The sequence below is a fragment of the Paralichthys olivaceus genome, chromosome 7 (genome assembly GCF_024713975.1).
Source record: "Paralichthys olivaceus isolate ysfri-2021 chromosome 7, ASM2471397v2, whole genome shotgun sequence".
NCBI lineage: Eukaryota > Metazoa > Chordata > Actinopteri > Pleuronectiformes > Paralichthyidae > Paralichthys > Paralichthys olivaceus.
The window spans coordinates 19,012,474-19,035,842 of NC_091099.1; the positions used below are offsets into that span (position 1 = coordinate 19,012,474).

The window sequence follows — 23,369 nt, forward strand, 5'->3', positions numbered from 1 at the left end:
GCTGTGGCTCACAGGTTAGAGAAGGTTGTCTCTCACTAACCAGAAGGTTGATGGTTCAATCCCCAGCACCTACAGTCTGCCTCTGATGATTGTGCAGACAGTGTTTGACTGGTGTGCGATAGAAACAGCACTGTGTATAGCAGGGCTGTATGAATGTGTGTGAATGAATGAATGTGACTTGTGCTGTTAAGTGGTTTGAGTGGTCAATAAGGCTGGAAAACCACTGTATGAGTACAGTTACATTGGCATTACTGCACTTCCAGCATAAAAATAAAACTACAACAATAAAACTACAACAATAAATAAATTCAAATAAAATGAAAACAATAAATCTAACCCACTTTTCATTTAAAAGAAGGAATTTTAGATAAATTCAAAATATAACAACTTAATTATCTGCAAAGGAGTGAATCAAAATAAAGTCTGATGAAGTATGATTTCAACATTGATCAAGTATATTCCATAAAAATAGGTATTTTTCCAAACTCCACATATAATATAATTATGACACCAGAAACACTGAAAACAAGCTCTAACCAAAGCTGTCTCTGCGATGGAACTGTGTCTCCAGGGCCTCATAGAGGGGGAAGAAAGCTGGAGGAAAATCCCTAGCTTTGTATACCAATCACTGAACTGACTAATGTGCTCTCTACTACTGTTTTCCGTTCCGCTTTATGTACCGTTGCTATGAACATATGCTCCCAGCAAATTATAGACAAAGTTGTGGTCCGTGAGGTTTGCAGCTCGAGGAATTAGCACAGCCGTGTTCCTGTACAATAAAATAATATTGTTTTACCAGAACTAGGCTCCACATTCTCGGCGTACTCACATCATAGAAGTGGGGAAGTGACACGCTCTGGCATAGCCGCTCACTGTTGGGTCTCGAGTTTGATTCACGTAATAAGGAGGGCTTTGAGCAGTAAAGCTAAAACAATTATGAGTATTTAACGTTGCTGGTATTAAACGCTGAGAATCTTAGTAAGCTGCCCCCCAGGCACAGAAAATTGGGCTGGCAGAAAAACGTCTCCAAAGAATCCCTTTTCTTCCCTGATCTCCCTGAGGTGGAGATGCTTTTCAGACTGAATACCGAGACTTGCTAAAACAAGCACAAATCCTTCTTCCCACACTTTCATCCGAACAATTAGACCAAATGAGGACCTCACCTGCTCAGCTCTGAAACTGCGGGCCTGAATGTGCTATATATGGTCATCATTAAGTTCATGCGAGGACAGTAGTTAATATTTTCCTTCATTTCAATTCCATTTGACTTTCAACGGAAACATACTTACTGCGATATATATCTATCACACATCATAGCATTGAAAATATCATCATCACTATAATTAACAAATCAAATACGCCACTGATGACATGTTTCCTTCATTGTTAAGAAACCTCCAGACCTAACATTTCCATATTCGCTGAAATTCATCAAACCCTCAAAAAAAAACTCTAGGTCTCTTGACATCCTCTCAACTCCTACTTGCATCTTTTTGCCTCAAACCCACTAACTCTCCGTCTCTCCCTGCTCTCACCTACGTGGGCCAGTAGCTGTGTGATTGTTGGCACATGTAAATGTCCAGTGGCAGCCCTGCGTGTAGAGAATACAGTGATCGGCCTGGGATTGTGCGGAACAAAGCGCACTGTGAGATTACAGTTGATCCTCTCGCATCCTGTTTCCTCCTGCGTCTAGCAGCACAGGCAGACACAGACAGACGCAGATCCCACCGATAACACAACGCCGCAGGGAGGGATGGGCGAATGTCACACCCACATAACACACACAGGGGCCCAGGGGTCAGGGCCCAGAAAGACCCTGGACCACGTCAGCAGACAGACGGTGGGTGGGCAGGAGAGAGAGAAAGAGAGAGAGAGGGAGAGAGGGGTTAGTGAAAGAAGTGGGACCCCAGCTCTCGACACACCCACACAGTCTGAGACAGAGACAGAGCTGATGAATGAACAAGGAAAGGGGCCTGGCGATGATAGCACCGTTTGGCTGCGTAGGACGAGAGGCCCCACCCTGCATGACGATGTTGTGGGCAGGGGATGTGAGGCGAAAATATTGGGAGAAAAGAGGAAGAGATGACCTTTATCAAGCCATGATGACCACAGCCCACACACTGGAGAACAACAAAGCATCAGACTCCCGTATCTGATAACGCTTGGGGAAAGATCCGACACACTGACACTCACACAAACACACACAGATATATGCAAGAGCTCTGTTTTCTCTGGACACACAAGGAGGAGGGCAGAGAGGATTACGGCAACCCACATCAGGATGGGCTGAAAAATAGGCCTTTTATCCACTACTGTTCCACCATAACACAATGCACGCGTCATTTCCTCACTCTTATCCACATAGTATCGAGCAATGGGCTGCCTCGGAATGAAACTGCAGTTTTGCTGGTATAGCTTGGCAATACAATGCACCAGAGAGGTTTTTACCGCCCTTCCGTGCAAAAGACGACAAGTATTTCTATATCGTTATTATATCATATAACAGAGTAGGGTGAATGAGTCAATAACCACAATTTGCCTTAAGAGTGCAAAACCAACAAGAAACAAATCCCACAAAGGGGAAAAACCTTGGCGGCAGCGAGATGATTGATGGCATTTCGGGAGAGTTCACCGGTGTCAAAGTATCCACTTGTGTGCTCTTGAAAAACCTCCAGTTTTGAAGAATGACTTTTTCACTGTCTTTATTAGTCCTGGGTACAACACTCACTGCCAACTAACTAAGCTCATATGTCAGGCAGGGTAACGCTCATGTTCCTCAAGCCAGAATTGAACTGTGAAGTTTCGCTCCGTAATGATGATAGCCTTTAAAATATAAGAAGCAAAGAAATCTGTCATCTGTCACAATTTCTTTTTTTCCTGAATAATGATTGGGTTCGACATAGGTGGCTACAGTTCCACTGTGTGACTGACTTATTTGCTTTCCAGGGAAGAATGTTTATCCTGTAGCTGATATTTAACTTCTATTTTTAAGACGACATCGCTGTGTGATTTAAAAGGAGTTCAGCTGGGCAAAATTAATATCTCAACTTGCATTTCCTTTTACTTTGTCAAAACGAGGAAACAAAGCAAGCAAAGAACCACACAGTCATTTGAATAGATTTTCTTGTCCGTTCATTATTAACCTAAGGTTGGACTGTGATGTTGTACTTGCGTTCTGCAGGGATATGATTTCACCACAAATGACCATCAACTGATTCCGAGAAAGGGGAAGGAGCTCCGCCAGTGCGTTCAAAATCTGTGAGTATTCTGTTGTCTTCAAACTGGAGCTTGTAGTGCAGTGAGAGGAAATCTGCCTGAAATGTGGCAAAGCTTTAGGAACCTAAAGCTATTGTAAGTATTCTACATGCACCTGATGTATGGAATATTTGATAATAATGTGACTCAGAATGTGTTTTTCTATTCACTTCAATAATAACAACTGCTGTAATGCCACACACATTTTTTTCAGCGCTGCTTAAACTCCCTGGCGAAGAAGGCAAACAGCTTTTTCGGGAAAACTTTATTGGCATCGCTTCGCTTCTCAAATAAGAAGCAAACCCATAAGTTTTCGATTGTCTTTAATTCAAAACTGTGAGCTGAATGGATGCACTGTGTGTATTAGTTTTTATTTTTTAAATCAGTAAAGACGTGTAAACCAAAATACAGTTCACATTCTCTCTGACATGATGCGTCCAAACAAAAACAGACGCCAAAACTTTAAATCTACAGTCAATTCTGATTTTTAGAAAACTGCATGCAACATAAAAGACCAGGCAAAAAGACTCCTCCACTGTTATAACTGGGAATAACAAAAAAACCCACTGACAACCTCACCACTGACTCATGTCTGACTCTGTCTTCCTGTAGTGACCCTTCTCCCTTATTTGAAAGGCAGCTCGGCTTGAAGGAGTCCTGCATCTCCCCATCAAGTCTTTGCCTGTCCACGACTTTTTTCTAAACAAATGTTTTTCAGTGAACCTGCTGAGTTAAACATCCTTTTTCTTATAATGGTTTGGACCCTGCAGCCAGTAACTTCTGGCAGGTGGATCACCCACTGCCTTCACCACAGTCTGACCTTTCAAGAGGAGGTGGATGAAAGAGGGATGGGCAGGGAAGTGATACCATAAAGAAGGATGGTATACAGACATGAAAACACCCTCTATTGTCTAACAACTGATCAGCCTTCACAATTTTTCTGATCCAGTTTCCCAGTGTTTTCATGTTATCAGTCATAAAGCACAGCTTTGGGCAACAACTCAGAGAGGTATGATGTAGGTCACAGTGGAAAGGAGACCTTTCCCTGCATCTTTTTAAAAACAATAATACATAACTTCTTACCTTCAATTCTACCTATAAGAAGATTCACTGCTTTAAACTCTAGATAAATCAGGTTTAACACTGCTATAATCCAGAGCAGTCTTACCTCTGTAGCAAACGACCCACCTGCTCAAGTGTGGCATCTATTCTTGTGCAATGAGCCAGAGGCAGCATGATTGAACTTTTGTAATATTTCACTGCCAGCACAACAAGAAACCTCTTTCAGATGAAAAGCATGACTCAGGACGGTGACAAACTGGCTGGAAAGTCAAACAGAGTAACCAGAGCAGGCCATTTCACGACAAGAGGGCCAGTGTTGGCTTTTGATGCTGAGTGTAGCTGATGAAAGGTGTCCATTTTCCAGCTCTCCAACATCAAGTGCATTGCAAGTTGAACAGAGCTGCAAGGTGCACATGAGCAGAGCTTTTAAATGAAGGCCATCTGTTTGCAGGTTGTTTGCCATAAGAATGTCTATATATATATATATATATATATATATATATATATATATATATATATAGAAATAAATATAATAATAGAAGGAAACTAAAGCGGCATACCTCTGCCAAGGCCCCAATAGTCCCCTTCAATTTTTCACCCATTTCATTTGGATGTAGTTCTGATACTATTTAACGTACATAATGCACGTTAAACCTTGATTATCTCTGCAAAACATTAGTGGTTGTTACAGGTTTCTAGCCCCATTTTTACATGCCCCCTCAGGAAGTCACATATAAATCCACTAGATTCTGATTATTATTTGGATCTGCACCGAATTGCAGCATGACTTATTTTAAGAGAAACTAGTGGAAATGGTAAGAAAAATCTGCCCCAAAAGTAACAGGTATTAGCTTTGCTCATATACCCTTATACCAAGTTTTGAATCTATCACTGTTAGGAAGTAGAATAACTGCAACAGGAAAATTACAAATGCTCTCAGTACAGTGAATACCAATGCCAAGGCCAAACCGCCACCTTAAATTCAATCAAGTAGCACCACATTGCACGCACTCATAGTTAACACTCCCCTAAATATTCCTAATTCTTTTCATCAAGCCCACTTGCAGTGTTGAAGAAAGTCAGACTTAAACGGGTTCTTCCTCATCCAATGCCCCAAGTTTAAAGGGAAATCTGTCCTGTAGTTTTTGAGCAATCCTCCGACAAAAAAACAAACCAAGAGTAAGAACATAACCTTCTTGGTGGAGGTATTAAGTATTACGTACATAATATAAGTTGAAGTATGGGGATATGGGGCAAAGATCGCTCCCTGGATCTCAAACCCATCAACTTATGTGAGATGAGTTAACAGAAACCACATGGGGCTTTCAATGCACTTCACGCGTGGGTGAATGCACTCAAATATGCATAATGAAACTGCATCAACAAATTACAGCCAGGGGATCAGCCTTGACAGCAATATTTAAAATAAAATGATTCATCCAGAAACCAGGTCAAGTATTATGATTGGAGGATTGACCACGTTTGCCAATCCTATCCTGAATATACCCATACTCCGTTCCTCCTGACTCACTGATGGATCTGACTCTAATTTTATTATTACTTCTTAATAGACTGCAACAAGCCACTCGATGACACCCATCTCTGTTCGCACAGGGTAATTCATTCCACATTTCTACAGACCAAAGGTACCGACTCCTGCCAACACCATGGCAGGGCTCAGGGGGGAAGACTGCTAAATCTGCTTTCACAGAGGAAACAGAGATGCGCTTAAATTGCAAGTTTCAAATCTCACTGCAAGTTTATGGTGTTGTTCTCCAATTTGTCAGTTAGGGCATAATAAGTGAGCCAGCGCTCTCTGCAAAACGGAGTAACTGTTGAGGGGTAGAACTGCTACAAGAACGGGGATGCTTTCATTTTTCCATCAATCCATCTGACCTCAAGTCTTGTGTTCAGCAGAGTGTCAGGGAACAGAGGGGGTGCCAGCAGAAGCTCTGAAGTGAGCACACTTTTCTGTTTACAGTAGATGCGTGAAATAAGAATCAAATGACCTGCCTTTGAAACCCAATCGCGTCTGCTGAATGAAGATATCTTGGGCCATGTAATGCTTAATAACCCAACTATTAATGTGTGCTCTCTTGGAAAGCAAATGTAACACCATGGAGCAGCTCCAGAACAGGGGAGACAGCCTCCAAGAGCAGGCAGCACAGAGAGAATGCATTAGACTTGCGGTCGGCTGATCTTTAGCTCTCGCAAGAAAAAAAAATGCCAGCATCTCCTCCCTCTAGTATAAAACTAAGAGTGGATCATAGAGCAGGGGGAAAGGTTTAGTGTTCATAATTTGGGGGATTTGAATCAAAAACTTAAATAGGAGCGGAACGGCAGTAGCTTTTCCCCTGTACTTGATTATGATGATGTGGGAATCTGTAGATTCGGAGAAGGGATTGGAACATTTTGTTGAAGGTCTGTATTCCATGATTTCATATGCCATGCAGAAGAATTCCATAATATATAAAGACGTGGTCAAACAACGTGGATACATCTTCAATCATGAAAGACAAACACTGGAAACTATCACGACCGAGGATGTCGTGTATGAGCCGATGGCAGCTTGGCGGTGAGGTGAAGAAAATGCTAAATCAGCCACTTTTCCAAAGTTTCACACTGGCAGGTGAAGAGGATTTCAGTAAATAAGACAAAAAGTCTTTTAGAAACAACTTAACAACCCTACGTTTGAGGTTTATTCAGAAAACCTCAGCAAAACTTTCTAAGACTGTGCTAGAGACGCAGAGTTGTCTCTTGAGTGACTGCAGATCTGTTGGGTGTTGCAGGATGACCCCATTCAACTCTTTCAATGTGCATTTGTATCCAAAAAAAGTTCAGATCAGTTGACTTCTACCCTAATCGCTTCCAAAAACTAAAAACATGCATACAAGGAGGACTCTGAGCCTGTAGATCACTGTTGATCACTGCTCTGGTAAGTGAAGGTGGGTGGTACAGCTAACACCAGGCTGGTTTTAAGACAGAGGTTTCCTTGAGACACAAGAACAACATATATCTCTACCTGCGTGTATTTTTTTTGTGCTGAGCATTAAACCCAGGGGGAAACCTGAACATGTGAACCAGCAGTCATAAAAGATAGTAACATCTGAAACATCTGGATATGCCAGCCACTGTGAGTACAGTCAAACAATGATAACATTTTAAAAAATGTTTGGGAAATTATTGGTTATCATTGCTTTTCTCATGAACATTTGAGGCAATATCACTAGAACCAGCTTTAAAAGCAAGTCCACAAGCAAGTTACTGGTTTCAAACAAGTCTGAAACTTACCCACTTACTCCACTGCAATATTGTGTGCATATTTTCTCTGCTAAATAAGTGGATTAAGTCATGACTATGATTACAGTGGTAATGTATTTAATCTCTGACTAAGGATACTATCTCTGCATCAATCAAGACCTTTTTGCCACCTCATAACTGATCACGCTCTCATCATCGCTCACAAGCTTTGACTCTGGCTGTCTGAGTCTGTGCGGTATCCCTCTAAATATGCTGTCAAGTCCTAAAATGTGTAGTTATTTTAGCCATCAGATCAGTAATCCAGTCTCACAACTTTATATTATCAAGCAACAAATCCATAACTCACTCATGACATAACTAACCTGTGCAAGGTGGGGGTTTGTCCTATTTCATTTGTCTCAGTTTAGTTAAACTCAATACAACTTCATCTCTGAACATCTGGCTTAATCTTCATCGGAATTTATCGGAACACAATTCTTAGACAATTATATTAGGGTGTGTATTAGTAAAAAGATTATTGTTATTGATGTGTTTAGAATCTGCACAAGCCTGTGTATCTACTGCACCTCAGTGCAACCATGGGTTTAACCAAATATCCCAAACACTGTCAGATGCACAAATGATGCAACATTTTCTCCTTCACATCCTCATAGAGAGAAGGAATAAACCCATTCACTTGAAGAAGATGCACAAAGAAGAGGCAACATTTCTTACCATTTTCAAGAATAGTCAGCGTGCAGTGTGAGAGTATCAAGTCAAACACAGAGATGGAGGCATAAAATAATAATAGATAATAATCTGTAGTCCAGATAATATTCAAACAACTTCTCCTGCCAGATTTTCTGTTTGGATTAAACATATATTTCATGTTAATCTGAGCTGTATAACTTTTCTCTTACTGTATATTACCTGTGTGTGTGACTCACATTTGACAGGAGATGGAAATATCTGTGGTGATCTTCATGGAGAAAAATACGAAAAAAAAATGAAATTTAAAAAGGTCTTTGTAAATCTGCCATGGGAACCCTGAGTTCCACGTTGGGCTAAAAAGAGGACGTCATCTGACATTTTATTGAGAAGTCCACCGAGTCCCATCATTATTGGACAATCATGGCAGGCCCAGTAGTCATCGTTCTCCGACCAGAACTGGACACAAACAGTGACGTTCTCAGCATGGCCATTTATTTGTGCAGATCTACTATGGAAACCAAGCAAGAAAAGGATACGAGAGCATGAAATTCAGATGACGCCATTTCTGAAATGGATTTAAATGTCGCATTGCTCACCAAAAAGTTGAAGACTCCAATAGTCTCAACCTGATTGAGCTCATACATGAAATCCACAAAGATTTGTTACGATGCTTAGAAAGCCACATAAAAAAAACAAGGACACCGTGAGATAGAATTACTATATGTGGATTTACACACTACAAAGTAAGAATACACAAATGCTTACAATGAGACGGTGCAAGTGCACTGTTTAAACAGACATGAAAGCACAGAAAAAAGAACATGTTGAGTGTTGAGGAAAACAACATGAGCTGCATTACAAAAGAAAGTGCCACATTCACAACAAAGAAAATAATCCTTTGGAGCCAGGGCTGGAGCTAATTCAGCTGCTCCTTCAGAGGAGTGATTGTTAACAGAGCAACTGAATTAAATGCACAGTGCAGCCACAACATAATGCCAACATCTCTGAAAAGAAAGGAAATGTATAAAAGCCCCTGTTAAACAAAAGCGACGCAAAGGAGGATTGCAGAACGCCGAGTTTCTCAAAACAAAAAGCTCCGTAAATGTAAATGTTTGTCTGCTTTAGGTCTTCTCCTGTATGTATACGTACAAGCAGTCGTGAGCCAGCCAAGCATGGACACAACCAATTTAGCCCGATAAACAACAGATGTGTCCATCTATCTTAGTTCGACAAGCATTCTACTGCAATAACACCATTAGATGTCTCCTCGTTTGCGATATCATTTTTCAACCATACATTTTCCCCATTAGGGCTCCAGTGCCGTTGGGTAGCTTTTCCATAACTTTGGCATAAGCATCGATGGTCGGCATGCTCCTAACCAGCAGGCTCACTGTGGAACCTACATCAACAGTAACCAGAGCACACTGCAGAAACACAACATTGTCAATAGAAATGAAGACTACTATGATGGGCTGAAATCCACAGTGTATGAAATCTTCCAGAGCAATGCCAATGCAAATGGTTATACAATAGAGAGTGAAAGAGGCCGTGTGTTGCTGGTTTGAGTTTTGACTGTGTGATGTGTGCAGTTTGGGGTTTGGCTTGTGAGGAGCTGTATTTCATGGGGTTCAGAGGGTCGGGGGCTGGTACCACATTTTTTTGATACTCTTCATGTACTGTTTCTTCAAGTTGAGACAATAGGATGGATCAGAACATGTGTTGTGTAACCTCTTTTCCCTTTTCAACACAAGAGTGACTGGATTTATCACTGTCATCATCATTACCAAATGACTCTCAGTGATGGCAGGCTTCATAAGAACTATCTACGCTCAGCTGTGCATCAGACACACACAACTTTCTAGTTGGATTGATTATGGGTCAAGTCCATTGCACAAACACAAACAAAAGCTCTATCACTGATATTTATCATTAAAAAGCAATGGCGACATCAGTTACACAACATTACAACACTTATCTTCACCAGTTGTCATATTGCTATTTAGTTTAACTACACTGTGTAACTTTTTACATTAAATTGCAGCTTCAAAATTAGTTTGATATTTTGATCTAATAGGGAGAATGGTGTTGCTTTCATTCCTGCTCCTCACCCTCAATATCTGTTCTTGCTCTTTATAACTTTATAATTCTCTCCTGTGAGAAGTTCAAAACTGACGTTGTCTAAATTGCAAGAATCAGACCAGCAAGTTCAAGAATAATGTCGAAATATCGGTCAATTAAAAAGACATATTCATTGAAAGTCAGAAACCAGCATTTATCTCCAATATTCAGCAAGGAAAACTTTAAAAGATCAAGAATTCTAAACAGAGTTTGGTGCATTTCTTATAGATGCCACTTTTCAGATTCAGAAAGCAGGGGATCATGGGTAATCTACAACGTTCAGCTGAGTTTCAGTTCAGTTAGTGGGACTACACAGTCAGAGTTCTGCTGAACTCTTCGATAGGCTTTGTTCTTTTTTCTACAAGAAAACCCCTTAATTGCTCGCACACAGAGCTCAAGACAATGAATCACCAAGTTTGGCTATAGAGGGCGCTGTTGCTCAAAAGATGTTGCATAGTGTTGCTTTAAATTTCCCTGGTAGAAGCTTAAAAGTAACAAAAGCATGATCCCATAGTGTATAAAAGAGTCTCGCACCCGTTGTTGTGTGGGTTTTCTCCGGGTACTCCAGCTTCTTCCCACAGTTTAAAGACGTTAATTGGTGTGAATGTGGATGTAAGTTGTCCCTGCGATATGCTCGTGACCTGTCCAGGAGGTGCCTCATCTCTCACCCAATGTCAGCTAAGATTAGCTCCAGTTAACCCCTAACTCTCGAGGTATAAATTGTAGCCTATAGATAATGGATGGATATTAAAACCACATAAAATAACGTTGTTAGAGCAAATTTGCTTAAGGGCCCGCTGTGTGTTGACTGGTCCAGGTTAATCCAGCTTTAATGTCCCAGAGTTTACGCAAAGTCCTGCTACACAACATATGTGTGTAATGCTCTATCCAGCAGAGCTAACCCTTAATCAAAGTAACAACTCAAAACCAACCTGAGAATGAACATAAGCCTACATCCAATCCTACTTCTGACGAAAAAAAAAAAGAAACTTGTTCATTAAAGAAGTCAGTAGGGAGCAGAAAAAACATCAGCAGGAATATATTCACTCCAGCTAAACCTGTAAAAGGTTCTCACACAGACAGCCACACAGGAGCGCACACACCCACCCACTGTGACCTTTCCCTTTTGTGACAGAACCCAGACTGACCTACTCGCAGCTCCTGACCGAAGACTGTCCTTTCTCCCAGCGCCGAACAGTTCCAGCGTCCGTATCGGAATTGGTATTGACACTCATTGATGCCCATCTGGGCGCCTTCACCCACAACAATGATGGCGTCCGGGCGGCTCTGGCAGATGGCCCGCTGGCGAGGTGCCAGCCCGGGAATCTTGTTGCAGATGATGTTGGCACCCAGAGCCACCACCGAGGACAGGGCCCTGCAAAGAGCGAGAGAAAAACACACCACCACACATGCACGTGAGCATTCGTACAGGACCATAATGCAGACACAAGCACATGTATGTTTCAACACACAAACAGTACAGCCATGCATAGTTGCACAGACACTCACAAACTCAGTTAGACGTTCCAGAGGATGGTCAGACTGACTCATTTATGTGAGACTCTCCAGAACAGGATTTGATTCAACTTGTGATTGATGCACGTTCCGAAATGAAGTGAAGGCTGCACTGCATGAATGTATTACTATGTAATGGATTAGAGGTAAAAGTAAAATCTGAAAACTGAATCCAGTATAAAACATAAAAATACACACAGGGAAACTTGCTAAAGCAGCTCAGAGGGAGAAAACATGATGCCCTTCTGACGACTGAAAACGCCATTCCACATCGGTTTGGATGGTGGGACTTTGAGTAATGAGTTGGGGTTTGTGTGTTGTTAGGTAACGTAGTGGAATGAATAGTAGCAAATGCAGCGTATACACTTGCTCGGTGCTTTGTGATGCAGGCGCAGGCTTTTCAACCAAATGTCAGGCAAAGATATTATCCCTTAAGATTTGTGTGATTGTGTGTTTTGAAAGTTATTCAGGGTGTAAAGTGTTGCCTATAAATTTCACGAGAGGCTGCTTTTAGTTCAGCCACATCCTACGACTGCTGTGCATGGAAAATATGTAAGGTTTTCAACACTGGTCGTCTTAATTTGTGGAGTATTACCGTGCTGTATAGAAAACGACGCAGCCTCTTCTCAGCGCTCCTCAGGGAGACTTCATTACATCTGATCGCTCGATGTGATAATATCAAAACATATGTTAAAAGATGGTTTTGTAACCGCCAAGAAAGCCAAAACAGATTACGGCTAAAACAAAGCACTGACTCTCTCTCTGTTTATAGCCCTTGAAACCATGTCGATACATGCTTTCTAAACATGTCGGGGACGGGGAGCCGTAAATGAGCATAGAGAAGCATATACGACGACTTTGAAGAATGACGTCGACCTCCAAAAGATTCACCACAGTTAGGAGCAAACTAAAGCTGGGGAAGTTGTGTGTCAGCGAAAAGCGTCGCCAGCGTAGGAGGGTTGAAAAGGAAGAATGGGTGAAGGGGGAGACGCAAAGAAACATAGACCCTGATTTTTGTGTATTCTAACTCACAGTGATGATGGTAAGCGATCCCCCGGCTATAAACTAAGATATCATCGCTGATTAGAAATCTTTCTTTGAAAAGCAATGTTCCTTTTTCCGTTTGAGTTTCTCCATATAGACATAAAAACATAAATCTCAATTTCAAATCATTTTTTAATAAATCCTAACTGCAGTGAGACGTGTATCGGATTCTAAACTCAGGACTACACACTGTTGTTTGAACTGTTTCGACTATTTAAAATGTGAATTATAATCAAGATCTCATTGGTACAAAGAGGACAGTTCATTTTGCACCACTACACTGTAAACTGAAGGCTGTAGCCGCACAACAACTGAGTACTTCTCTAATAAAAGATGAAATTCATCAGGTGCATTCAGTGTCCACAATAAACACTCAGACCCGCAGCTGCGTTCAACCCCTCTTTGCTCCCTCAGCTGTTAAACAGGCTTGAACTCCTCTGACCCTCTGCTGTATGTGTTGGTTGTTCGTGGCAACGATGACATCTACGTCTGTACAAACCAAAAGGTCAGGCTCATGAAAACGAGGAGCACACAACTGCAGAAATCCACTTTTTTGCATTATGAGTGTTAAAGATGAACAGATCTGGTTTGTTTATATAAATCTAAAGTTAATGAAAATGCATTTGAGTCATTTATATCACAGATATTTCAGTTCCCTGCACAGAAACTTATACAAAAGCACACTGATGTTTTTAAATCTTACAAACACACAAACACAAACACTGTATTCCCCTCTTGGCTTTTTCTCACGTCATTCACCTGCTAATTCGCAGAATCACAGTCTATGCCACCGGCAAACCCAAACCATCAGACGACACCAAACAGAGAATTCCACAGCTAAGCTTTTTAAATCCCTGCATCATCAAAGTGCACAAATGCGATCCTGTTTGCTTAGCGTAACATACTGTGTGTGTACGCCAGCGGCTTGTGGACAGCTCGCCTACGGACACACTTCCATCAGACAGACAGACAACAGAGACCTAAGCTAGCACATATCACACCATGTGGCCTGCTTGGATGATAAACATAGAGTTTATACACTTCCAGGCGTGTGATTTAAAGTATCATACAAAGAACATGTGCAGTTTGGTCACTGATACAGAGAGGAGCTACCGTTATTGTGGAAATTGCTAAGCAACAGGTGGCAGGATTTTTTACCACATAGTGCATAAACCTAAAACTGCAAACAACATAAGAGGTGTTATTTGGGCCTGTGCATTTTGCAGTATATGCTTTAAATATGTGTCAGACAGTTTTTACACCTTCAGCTTCTCCTTTAAACTTTGAGGTGACACCATTTTTTATTGTTAATGTTAAAGAGGATTTTTAGACAAAACACTGGTTTTCTGTCTATGTTATATTAATTACAAAATATGTAATATGACTGCAGGAAAACCCATCCAACATCAAACCTCAGCCCCTGCTGCAAGATCTGACTATAAATGACTTTCTTTGGAAAAACTTTATTCTGAACCAGTGTCAGTGGTGAGGGGAGCTTACAGATTTTTAATGGCGGGGTAGTGTGGCCTTAAGAGAAACGATATAGTCTACGTCATGACATACAGTGTGCTCACAGCCACCTCCTCCATCACATAGAACACTTTGAACCTAACTGACATGCTATTAAGCTCCCGGACATGCATCTTCTGCCGAGGAATGCACTCACATAAATGCCAGACACAACTTTAACTAAGTCAATTGAGTAAATGCCACTTCTCTCTCTTTTTTTCGAAGACCGGGGGAAATACCTGTTGTTTTAGTGGTGAATATGATTTTCCCTCTTTTGAAAACATAGGAGCATGCAGGGAATTAATGCTGTTTGGTATCATAAAATCCTTTTTACATCTGTTTTAAACTACTGTATCCACACTGGCCTAACCAGTGTGCAATGGCCCAAAAGCTCTGGATGGAAAGATCCTTTTGCCCACTGCTCTGTGCCATCACTAGTTCTGAAAAAAGAGATACTGTATTATTTTGAAGTCATATTAAATTATTTCTCCTCAGAACATATTTTGTGGCTAATGCTCAGCAGAAAACACATAAATAATCAAAACAAACAATGGCATGTTGCTTTAATGTACAAGCCATCACTACACTGAGTCGTGTCGCCCACTTTTAACTGGAAACCAAAAACCACATCTATTTCAGCATCAGGTTTGGGGTCTCCGTGCAGAAAAAGGAGGGAGCACGGGGTAAGTAATTATTTTGGAAGCTTCAAGAAAGCCAGTGTTCTCCTGCACGAGTAATTCTCCTTTAATTCAAACCCGCAGCGCATTACAGTGTCAATCACTCTGTATGTTGCAGGGAGATATTTTAAGTCGCGGGTTCAAACGATAACAATCGGAATACAGAGAATTAAGCAGGGATGATGTCATGCGCGGAGATAATCTTTCACACGCTCTGACAGGTTAACGGTGCTCGCATGCGTAAAAAGGAGAACTGTGTTAAATTCTCCGCACCAGGCACAGAAGACTGAATCTCAGCATCCAATTGTCTTGAACATCTCTGCCACTCTGTGGCCAAAACGATTCTATGTAACAGTTCCCAAGTCGTTTTATTTTTCTCATCTTCACTAAATGTTTGCAACGCGACACTTTCATCCAAACAACACTGCTTTTACTCACACGGAATCCCGTCCGCCGGCAGACGGCACATTAAATCGCGTAAAGGTTTTGAGCTAATTAGTTTATTCCCACGTGGATCGTTATCCCAGAGACGTTTCCACTAATGTTTGTCCTCATCAGTGTAAATCTATGAGATTTTACGCAGGTATGCCACGAGAAAGTGTGAATCATCCTCTACAATTACATTCACTTCACTGTCAAAGTTGCTTTACTGTTTCGCCTGTTTCCCTGCGCTCGTATGGCACAATGTAAATGAGTAGAACTGATTCTCCGAGCTGTGGACGCGTAAAACTATGAGAGGTTTATCTCAGAAACGGCGTTCAATGGAGAAATTGAAATAATAGCCCGTTATCCAGTAAGAAGGCTTCACAGGAGCGGAACCAAACCCGTGCGTCTTTGTTTTTAGTGAGGGTGAGCGCGCCGCTCTCTGGAGTTCATTAAGGAGCCGTTAATTGGCTCAGACTTACAGGTAGCTGCCACTCGTCAGGATGAGGAAGATCTGTGGATAGTAGACTGACAGCAGTACACTGCGCGACGAGAAGATGATCATGATGACATTGAGCAAATGGCCACGTTCGGACTGAGAGACAGAGATAAAAAAAAAAATCCCTCAATTTCACGGCTTTAAGTCCCTTTTCGCTTGAAATCAGAAAAAAGAAGTAGAGGTGCTGTGGTCTCCGAGTCTTTTTGGTGCGGCGGCTCTACGCAGCAGCTCCGAGCTCCCAGGGCCGTGTGTGCGCTGAGATTGGCTCTGTCATCTCTCAGCGGCGCAGGCTGTTGCACAGGACTGCGGGTTCCTGAGCCGGAATGATGATGATGATGGTTTTAGGGATTTCGCATGGCAGAGAAGAGCTCTCTCCTGCTCTCATGAGAGCCGCGGCTGCCATTGGGCAGGGGGAGACACTACGATATCCGCCCACTTTGCCACACCGGGACAATGGGGTGACACTGATCCCGATCCCAGTTGGATGTGCGCGAGGTTTCATTCATACACCCCTCCTCACACACACACACACACACACACACACACGCACACACACACACACTCCTCCTCCGCCCCCCTCCACCATCCAGCCCAAAAATAAACAAACAGACGTTGGCTGGCCTCACATCATAATCGCAGCTACATGTGCAAAAACTCAGCCTGTGTCACTCTGAATCAACAACTTGGGGCAATATTAACATGAATAATTCTTTATAATGTGACAGAAATGACTCTCTCAAACTGAGTTTGTGTGAGGAAACGTTTCCCCCTTATTCTCCTATGACATCCTTTTGAAAAAGCTCATTATTACTGTATTCTTGGGACAGTATTAAGACCTCTGGTAGCAAGTGTTCCTATAATATTTCCACAGAGAGATAAAGCATGTTTGTGGTACTTGGATATGGCTCTCAATGACCTTATTATTTCCTGTGGTGAGACTATAATATTCCTATAGGCGTCTGCAATGTGCGCGCTGTCTGCTGCGCTCTGGCGCTGTTGGACGGCCTGTAACAGTCAAATCCTCATTTTGTGACCCTGCAGTCAAACTGAACAATCATTTCCTCAGATTGAACGGTTGCCACACAACCTATGCAAATGTGAAAGGTATAAAAATAGCCCCCTCTGTGTTGGCCGTGATTGGATCTGATGCGCAGGGAAATAAAATACTTGGGAGCTTAGAGCAGAGCTTTGGAGGAGGAGGGGAGGGGAGGGGGGGTGTTATCGCTTCAGCATCGTGACGCTCACTCAACACCTGCAGGCTCCAGCCACTATGAATGAAGAGGGTACCATGAAAGATGTAGGCAGAGGTAGAGAAAGGGTAGATGGAAGGAATGAACTAACTGCTCAGGGTTAGTAAACAGTTTGGAGATGACTGCCACACACACACACACACACACACACACACACACACACACAAACACTATTGGTGCTATACACGGTCATATGATATGAGCATCTGTGGAACGTGAAGTCAGTTTACACGCTTCACTCAACACGAGGTTCTCACAGGGAGGGCTGACACTTTCTATTTGATTCACTGCCGCGGCGGCAGGAAGCTCTGAAATCAGTTCTAGAGCCTTATTGTTGTGCGTACTCTATAATTTTACAAATTATTTTTGTATAAAGGAAAATGGGATTTGTCGCCTGTAACCTCTGATTGTTTCATGCGTAATTGTTTAGGCTATTCAAAAAAGCAAATGAAGTGGTGCGTAAAAGCTGCAAGCAACTTTTAATAAATAATCTATTATATTGTCTCAAAAGTTTTAGCAGGCCTAGTTCATATTGATTTTCTCCACTGCATCATCCTGTGTCATGTTTACACTGTTCACTGTATCATTATAATTATTATAGGCCCCATGGGATATCGTCAAGTATATTGCATTTAGGTTGTAGTTAAAGTTTCAGGGGGTGAGCATCAAAAGTAGAAATGTTTTTTACTTTTCAGCATAAATGTTTAACTACTACATAACCTAAATCATTATCCTCCCTGTGCATGCACATCTCAAAACAACAGCAGATATATAATCTGTAAGGATTCTAATGTGCGCATGTGGGTCCTAATAATGACCATGCCTGAGAAGCGCTGCTGTAGAGAAGGAAGCAATAGAAGAAGTCGTTCCGTGTTTAATGTATCAAGGTGAGCTATTGCAAAACAGGTAAAAACCTAGACTGGGCAATGGAATGTGGAAATACAACTCAGTCCGCCGCTATTAATGAAGGTATGCAGGGGTGAGCTGGATCTGGAGCAGAGACAGCGGCTCAAATTATCTGCTGCGACAAAGGAGCAAGAGTCTCCTGGGGTGAATTTAATATCCCCCCTGACAGAGAATACACGAATCGATCATATTATTCTGGTGGCGTGAAGCCACATCCGCAACTTTTACGCACGACGCACGCAGGTGAATGCATACAATTATTAAAATACGGTAGTTATATTTAAATACACCTGCTGTAAAATGTTTTCCGCGTTTTTAAGTCTGAGGTCAGAGGGCACTCGATGCTTTCCTGTAAAGAGTTTGTGTCGCAATATATTTGAAGCTCAGCTTTTGCGCATGTGAACGCCGCGAATCGCAGGTAAGACAAACAAACACTCACCCGAGCCAGAGGTATATGATGCCAAAACACAGCAACACGTAGACGCTCCGCTTTCGGAGGGGTTTGTGCATGATCGTTGCCACTTTGTCCAGGGGCCATGCACCGTAACGTGAAGTGGTCGCACTTTTTTCCCTTCACATTGGCAGCTTCCCTCTAACCCTTCCAGATGCACGTACGCCGCCTGTTTTCCGCGACGTCGATCCGAAGCGACTTCGAAACCTTCGGCCGTGTGAAATCCATGGTCCCGTGGCACAGGTGAGATGCTGGGCGAGGAGCTGAAAGGTGGCAGAGAACTCCCAAGTAAACTCGAGAGAGGGTCGGACTTGCAAGGTGAATGAGTTCTTGGAGGAAGTGCCTCCTATTCGTCCCTACTTTCACGACACAGCATTAATTAACAATTCCCATTTCCTGCACCCTGCTGCCAGAAAACAACTATAGGTGCGCTTCCTGCAGTGCTCTACCAACCCCGTGCACTTCGCTTAGTTTAAAACCTTTTCAACAATCTGAAGACATCTCGAACTCAGTCCATGTTACTAACTTCCATCATCCAGGTGCTCTACAGGTAACAAAAGGGCTGCACGCCTCCTCCTCCTCCTCCTGCTGCAGCATGGAAATATGCAGGGGATGGGACGGGCTTGCAGACTGTGCTCTGCACGTGTAGTTGTACGGAAAACTAAAAAGAACCGAGTGAAATGGCCTTTTTATATGTCCTCGTTCCAGCCTAGGCTGGTGTTTGTTGCTTACAACAGTGGGTATTTGCCTCACCAGTTGGGGGGTTCCCCGGATGGGCTGCACCACAACAGTAAGGCCAATAAAGCCAAACAGACGAGGAATGACTTTCCAGCTGTGAGAATTAAAAAATGACTATTGCATGACGGATAATGACGAATAATAATGATGTGGCGTCATGTGTAAGGGGGGCTCTGTCAGCCACTTTGATTAACAGTGCATTGCATGAATAAAAGGACACAAACACAATATTAATAGTCCAATTACTTGGGGGGTCTTGAGTCCGGATGAAGTGGATTTTGAGCAGATGTTGAGAATACAGATCCTCAGGGAGATGTTGTTTGACGAAGAAGACTCCCTCTGGTGGCAACATGACACTGCTGAAGTGATGAGCCTATAGAGATAGAACTCCTCACTTACACCTACAGGAGGATTGTTTTGTATTTGGATGCCTATATGTACACTTAGGTACAAATGGGACCTGTCATTGTGTCCATTCTGTATGTGTACACTGATGCCACAGGTCTTTTTATGCCCTTTTTTGAGTTTAGCTGTATCTACATTTGAAGTTGACATGGTGGAGGATTCTGATTTGGAGCAGAAATGGGGTTGTTTATATCTTTATAATTATTTCTTTTTGTAACTTTCTATATGCTTTGTTGTTTCCACATGCTATGTTATATCTGTTCACATATGTGACCTGCAGCCAGGGTGATCTGCTTGGTCAAGTGAATGCTGTCCTGTTTTGACAAAAGCACTGTTGATTATGGTTATTGTAAGATATATATAGCCTGTGGCCACTCCCTATTAAAGATGGCTTTTCATTGTCACAAAATGTTTGCCTGATGAAGGTCTAGTACCAAAATATTGCATAATACATTTCTGTTTACTAGTTAGACAGTGTTACAAGTTTACAATATGTTTTTGTAGAAATGTTATTATAAAGGTGACATTGAACTATATGGTTGTTCAGTGATAGTGATTTTTTTTTTTTCTATCCCATAATTTGAATTTAAATCACTTTCTTGCCATTTCTTTTGGTCGTACAACTTGTAGTAATGGAATGAAAGTAGTGGAATTGAACTGTAGGGAGCTTTGGAAGTAGTTAATTCAGTACAATAAAATTATGGAATGTTTTTCCATCCCATACTTTGAATTTAAATCATTCACCACATCGTGATACGCCTTTTGTGTTACTGCTTCACATTTAAATAGTTGTGGGCCTTTTCTTCTAAGTTTCACTGACAGATAACAACATTAAATGTCACCGGTGCCAACGGTACTTGCCTCTAGCTTTCTTTGAAGCTGAAATCCACTTAATTTCAAGAGCTAATAACAACGTAGTAAATGCGATAGTGTTCGATTCTCCTCATCTGACCATTCAACATCAACAGAACTTATCTTTTCAATTCTCCATTAAGTTTTATGACAAATGTCAATGAATTAAATGCGATCCACTTTTTTATACTTGCACTAAAGTACAACATTGTGCAAATGTAGCAACAGAGGTGATGTTTTTTATTGTTATTTTTACAAGGCCAATCTGGTCTTAGATTTTGACCATACCCGTTTATTAATGACACGACTTAGATGTCATCAGGAAAGATTTATTTAAATGCTGCAAACAGCTCTCCGCCGCCTCGTCAAAGTCACTGAGCAACCCCTTTCTCTTCTCTTTGAATTTTATAAACTCTGTACAGTTTCTCAAAAGAACACATAAACCATCAATTTAGTTTATTCCAAAGAAACTGCATGAAAATTGGTCAACGTGTTGTAATAATGATGGCATAAACTAAAATTACAGACATGAGCTATCTTAGCCCAGAGACTGTCAGGCTGTTGTCGACCACGAGAAACAGACAAAACCACAGAGACCTTTGTTTCGAGACATCTCTGCATTGTGGTTTTAAGGCCTTTTCCTTCAAAACATGCCCATCAAAATTCCAGATGGATTTTTTGAAATAATGAAAGTCAACACGCGGGGCCCAGGATGACATAAAAAAGACATGCATTTGATGTCTACCCTGTAAAAGATGGTCTTGTTTGTCATCGTCGAGGCCTGGGTGGGGATGGTCCTGTTTAGTTTAATTAAAATGTTCAAAGGACCAACGCTTTTTTATTAAAGCTGGACCGAGACCAGGGACAGTGTGCGTCAGCATTATTTGTCACCCGCCATTGTCATTACAGACAAGTCGCACACATCCATGCTCGTCTGTCGTCCGCACACTCATTCCCGTGCGCGTCAACACACATTCTTCTGTCTCTCGGTGTCCACACATACAGTAAGTATGCATGCAGACTCACAAATCAAACCGTGCACCACACACACACCCGTGCACCGCGGACACACACAGACTCTCGCACACAGTGCACTTGGGTGGTATGTGGAGGATCTTGTGACACAGTGTTTATTTAACTTCAAAAAGCTGAGGCAGGGATGAGAGCATGTGGGTCAGCAAGGACATATCAATCTGAGTAAGTCATACGCCACATCACTGCCTCTGCTTTATGCTGCATTACAGGCCATTGTATTTGAAATATCTCCCCTTCCCGTCTCCTGAAGGCAGTCGCTGTCCTCCGTGCTCTCTACTTGCCCTTCTCTTAGTCTACTCTATTGCTTTAATAACTCTCAGACAAACTTTTTCAAGATTGCAACATTATGTATCTGTTCCTTTCATCTGCTTGCTCTGTGCGTCCCAAAACTGTAGATGGGAAAATGTTGGGAAGACAGGAAGAAAAAACCCAGAAGGATCTAATTTCGGGATCATATTTTGGCGATAGCATGAGAAGATATGTTGCACGTCTTTTTGAATATTATTAAGTGCTCTTGACCAACAACTAAATAAGAAATCCCACCGGTTGCCCATGTGTTTGCGTGGGAGCTGGTTCAGCTGGAAGCAGTGAGAGGACTGAAACGCAGAGCATGACAAACTGTGGAGTGGCGTCTGGGGCTGGGTCCACTGCATCCACACTGGGCCCCAGGCAAGAGGGAGGGAGGGGGTGTTATGCCCTGGCAAAGACCCCTTCTCCATCTCCATCCGCCCCCTCCCTCTAACCCCCTGTTCTCCTTGATCTTAACACTTCCTTCAATTAACCAAGCTCAGATTTAGTCAGTGAGAGGGAGCAGCCACAGAGGAAGAGGATTCACAGAGCTATGCCGCTAGAACGTGACCTTTTAGACCTGGATGTCAGATGTCTCCTCGTACATCTGACTGCGAGGTCAAAGTTTAAACCAACCCGGGCAATCCTCTCTTTCTGACCAATGGGTCTGACCTCTTCCTTTCTCCTGTTCAGTCACAGCTGTGGTCAAGGAAACAGGGTGTGGTCTGATTAATTCCTCACCATGCTCGCTGATATATCAGGTCGTTCGTGCCTCATTTGTGCATGTGTGTGTGTGTGTGCGCACGCATGCCAGCAGATCTGCCATGCAGGGTGCACATGTGTCCCTGCCTGCTTCTCACTGGCTGATTAGCTCAGACTGAAATGCTGCACCATGCCCTCTCGATGGAAAGCAGGTTTTCTGAGGGTTGGCCCCTCTCGCTAGTGTTCGATACCACTTTGAGAGCTTCTACACAGTTGGGAATGCAATGTCTTTTCTCATGTTAAAAACCTGAAACACTAATTTGCAATGTTGCTATTTTGAAAAGGGGTCACTTTTTTGCAAAGGCCACTAGCCAAACTGTCATGGGTGTTTTCATGATCAGGCCAGGGCTCCGAGACAGAACAGGGAGGCTGGATCGGTTTACCCAAATCTGACAGTCTGGGACAGCAAGCCAAAGCTGTAGCCTCTGTTAAAGAGCGCACTCAGTAAAATGAATGAAATGGCTTAGAGGAAAGAAAAGAGTCCAGTTTCAAGTTGGAGAGGCCTGAGAATGACTGAGATTAGGATTTGTTGCTACTGTGCCATGTGTCTAGACCCGGCTCACGAGTAATATGTGTGTGACTGTAGCTGGAAATGTATGTTTTCACAAAAGTAATATAATATATGCTCA

General features: G+C 42.3%; 1 protein-coding gene across 2 annotated transcripts in view; it reads right to left on the reverse strand.

The window, feature by feature from the left end:
• The window catches only part of wnt7bb (wingless-type MMTV integration site family, member 7Bb), a 30,804-nt gene extending 10,798 nt beyond the window's left edge, over nt 1–20,006 (reverse strand). Inside the window, exons 1-2 of one of the 2 annotated variants that reach the window (XM_020078115.2) lie at nt 18,649–20,006; nt 11,535–11,761 (exon numbers count right to left, since the gene is read on the reverse strand). In XM_020078115.2, the coding sequence (XP_019933674.1) occupies nt 11,535–11,761; nt 18,649–18,719 (298 nt within the window). In that variant the 5' untranslated portion in view covers nt 18,720–20,006. Of the gene's footprint in view, nt 1–11,534; nt 11,762–16,036; nt 16,553–18,648 lie in introns of those variants that run through there. The other variant, XM_020078109.2, reaches the window with a different exon arrangement.
• Between the last annotated feature and the right edge of the window lie 3,363 nt (nt 20,007–23,369).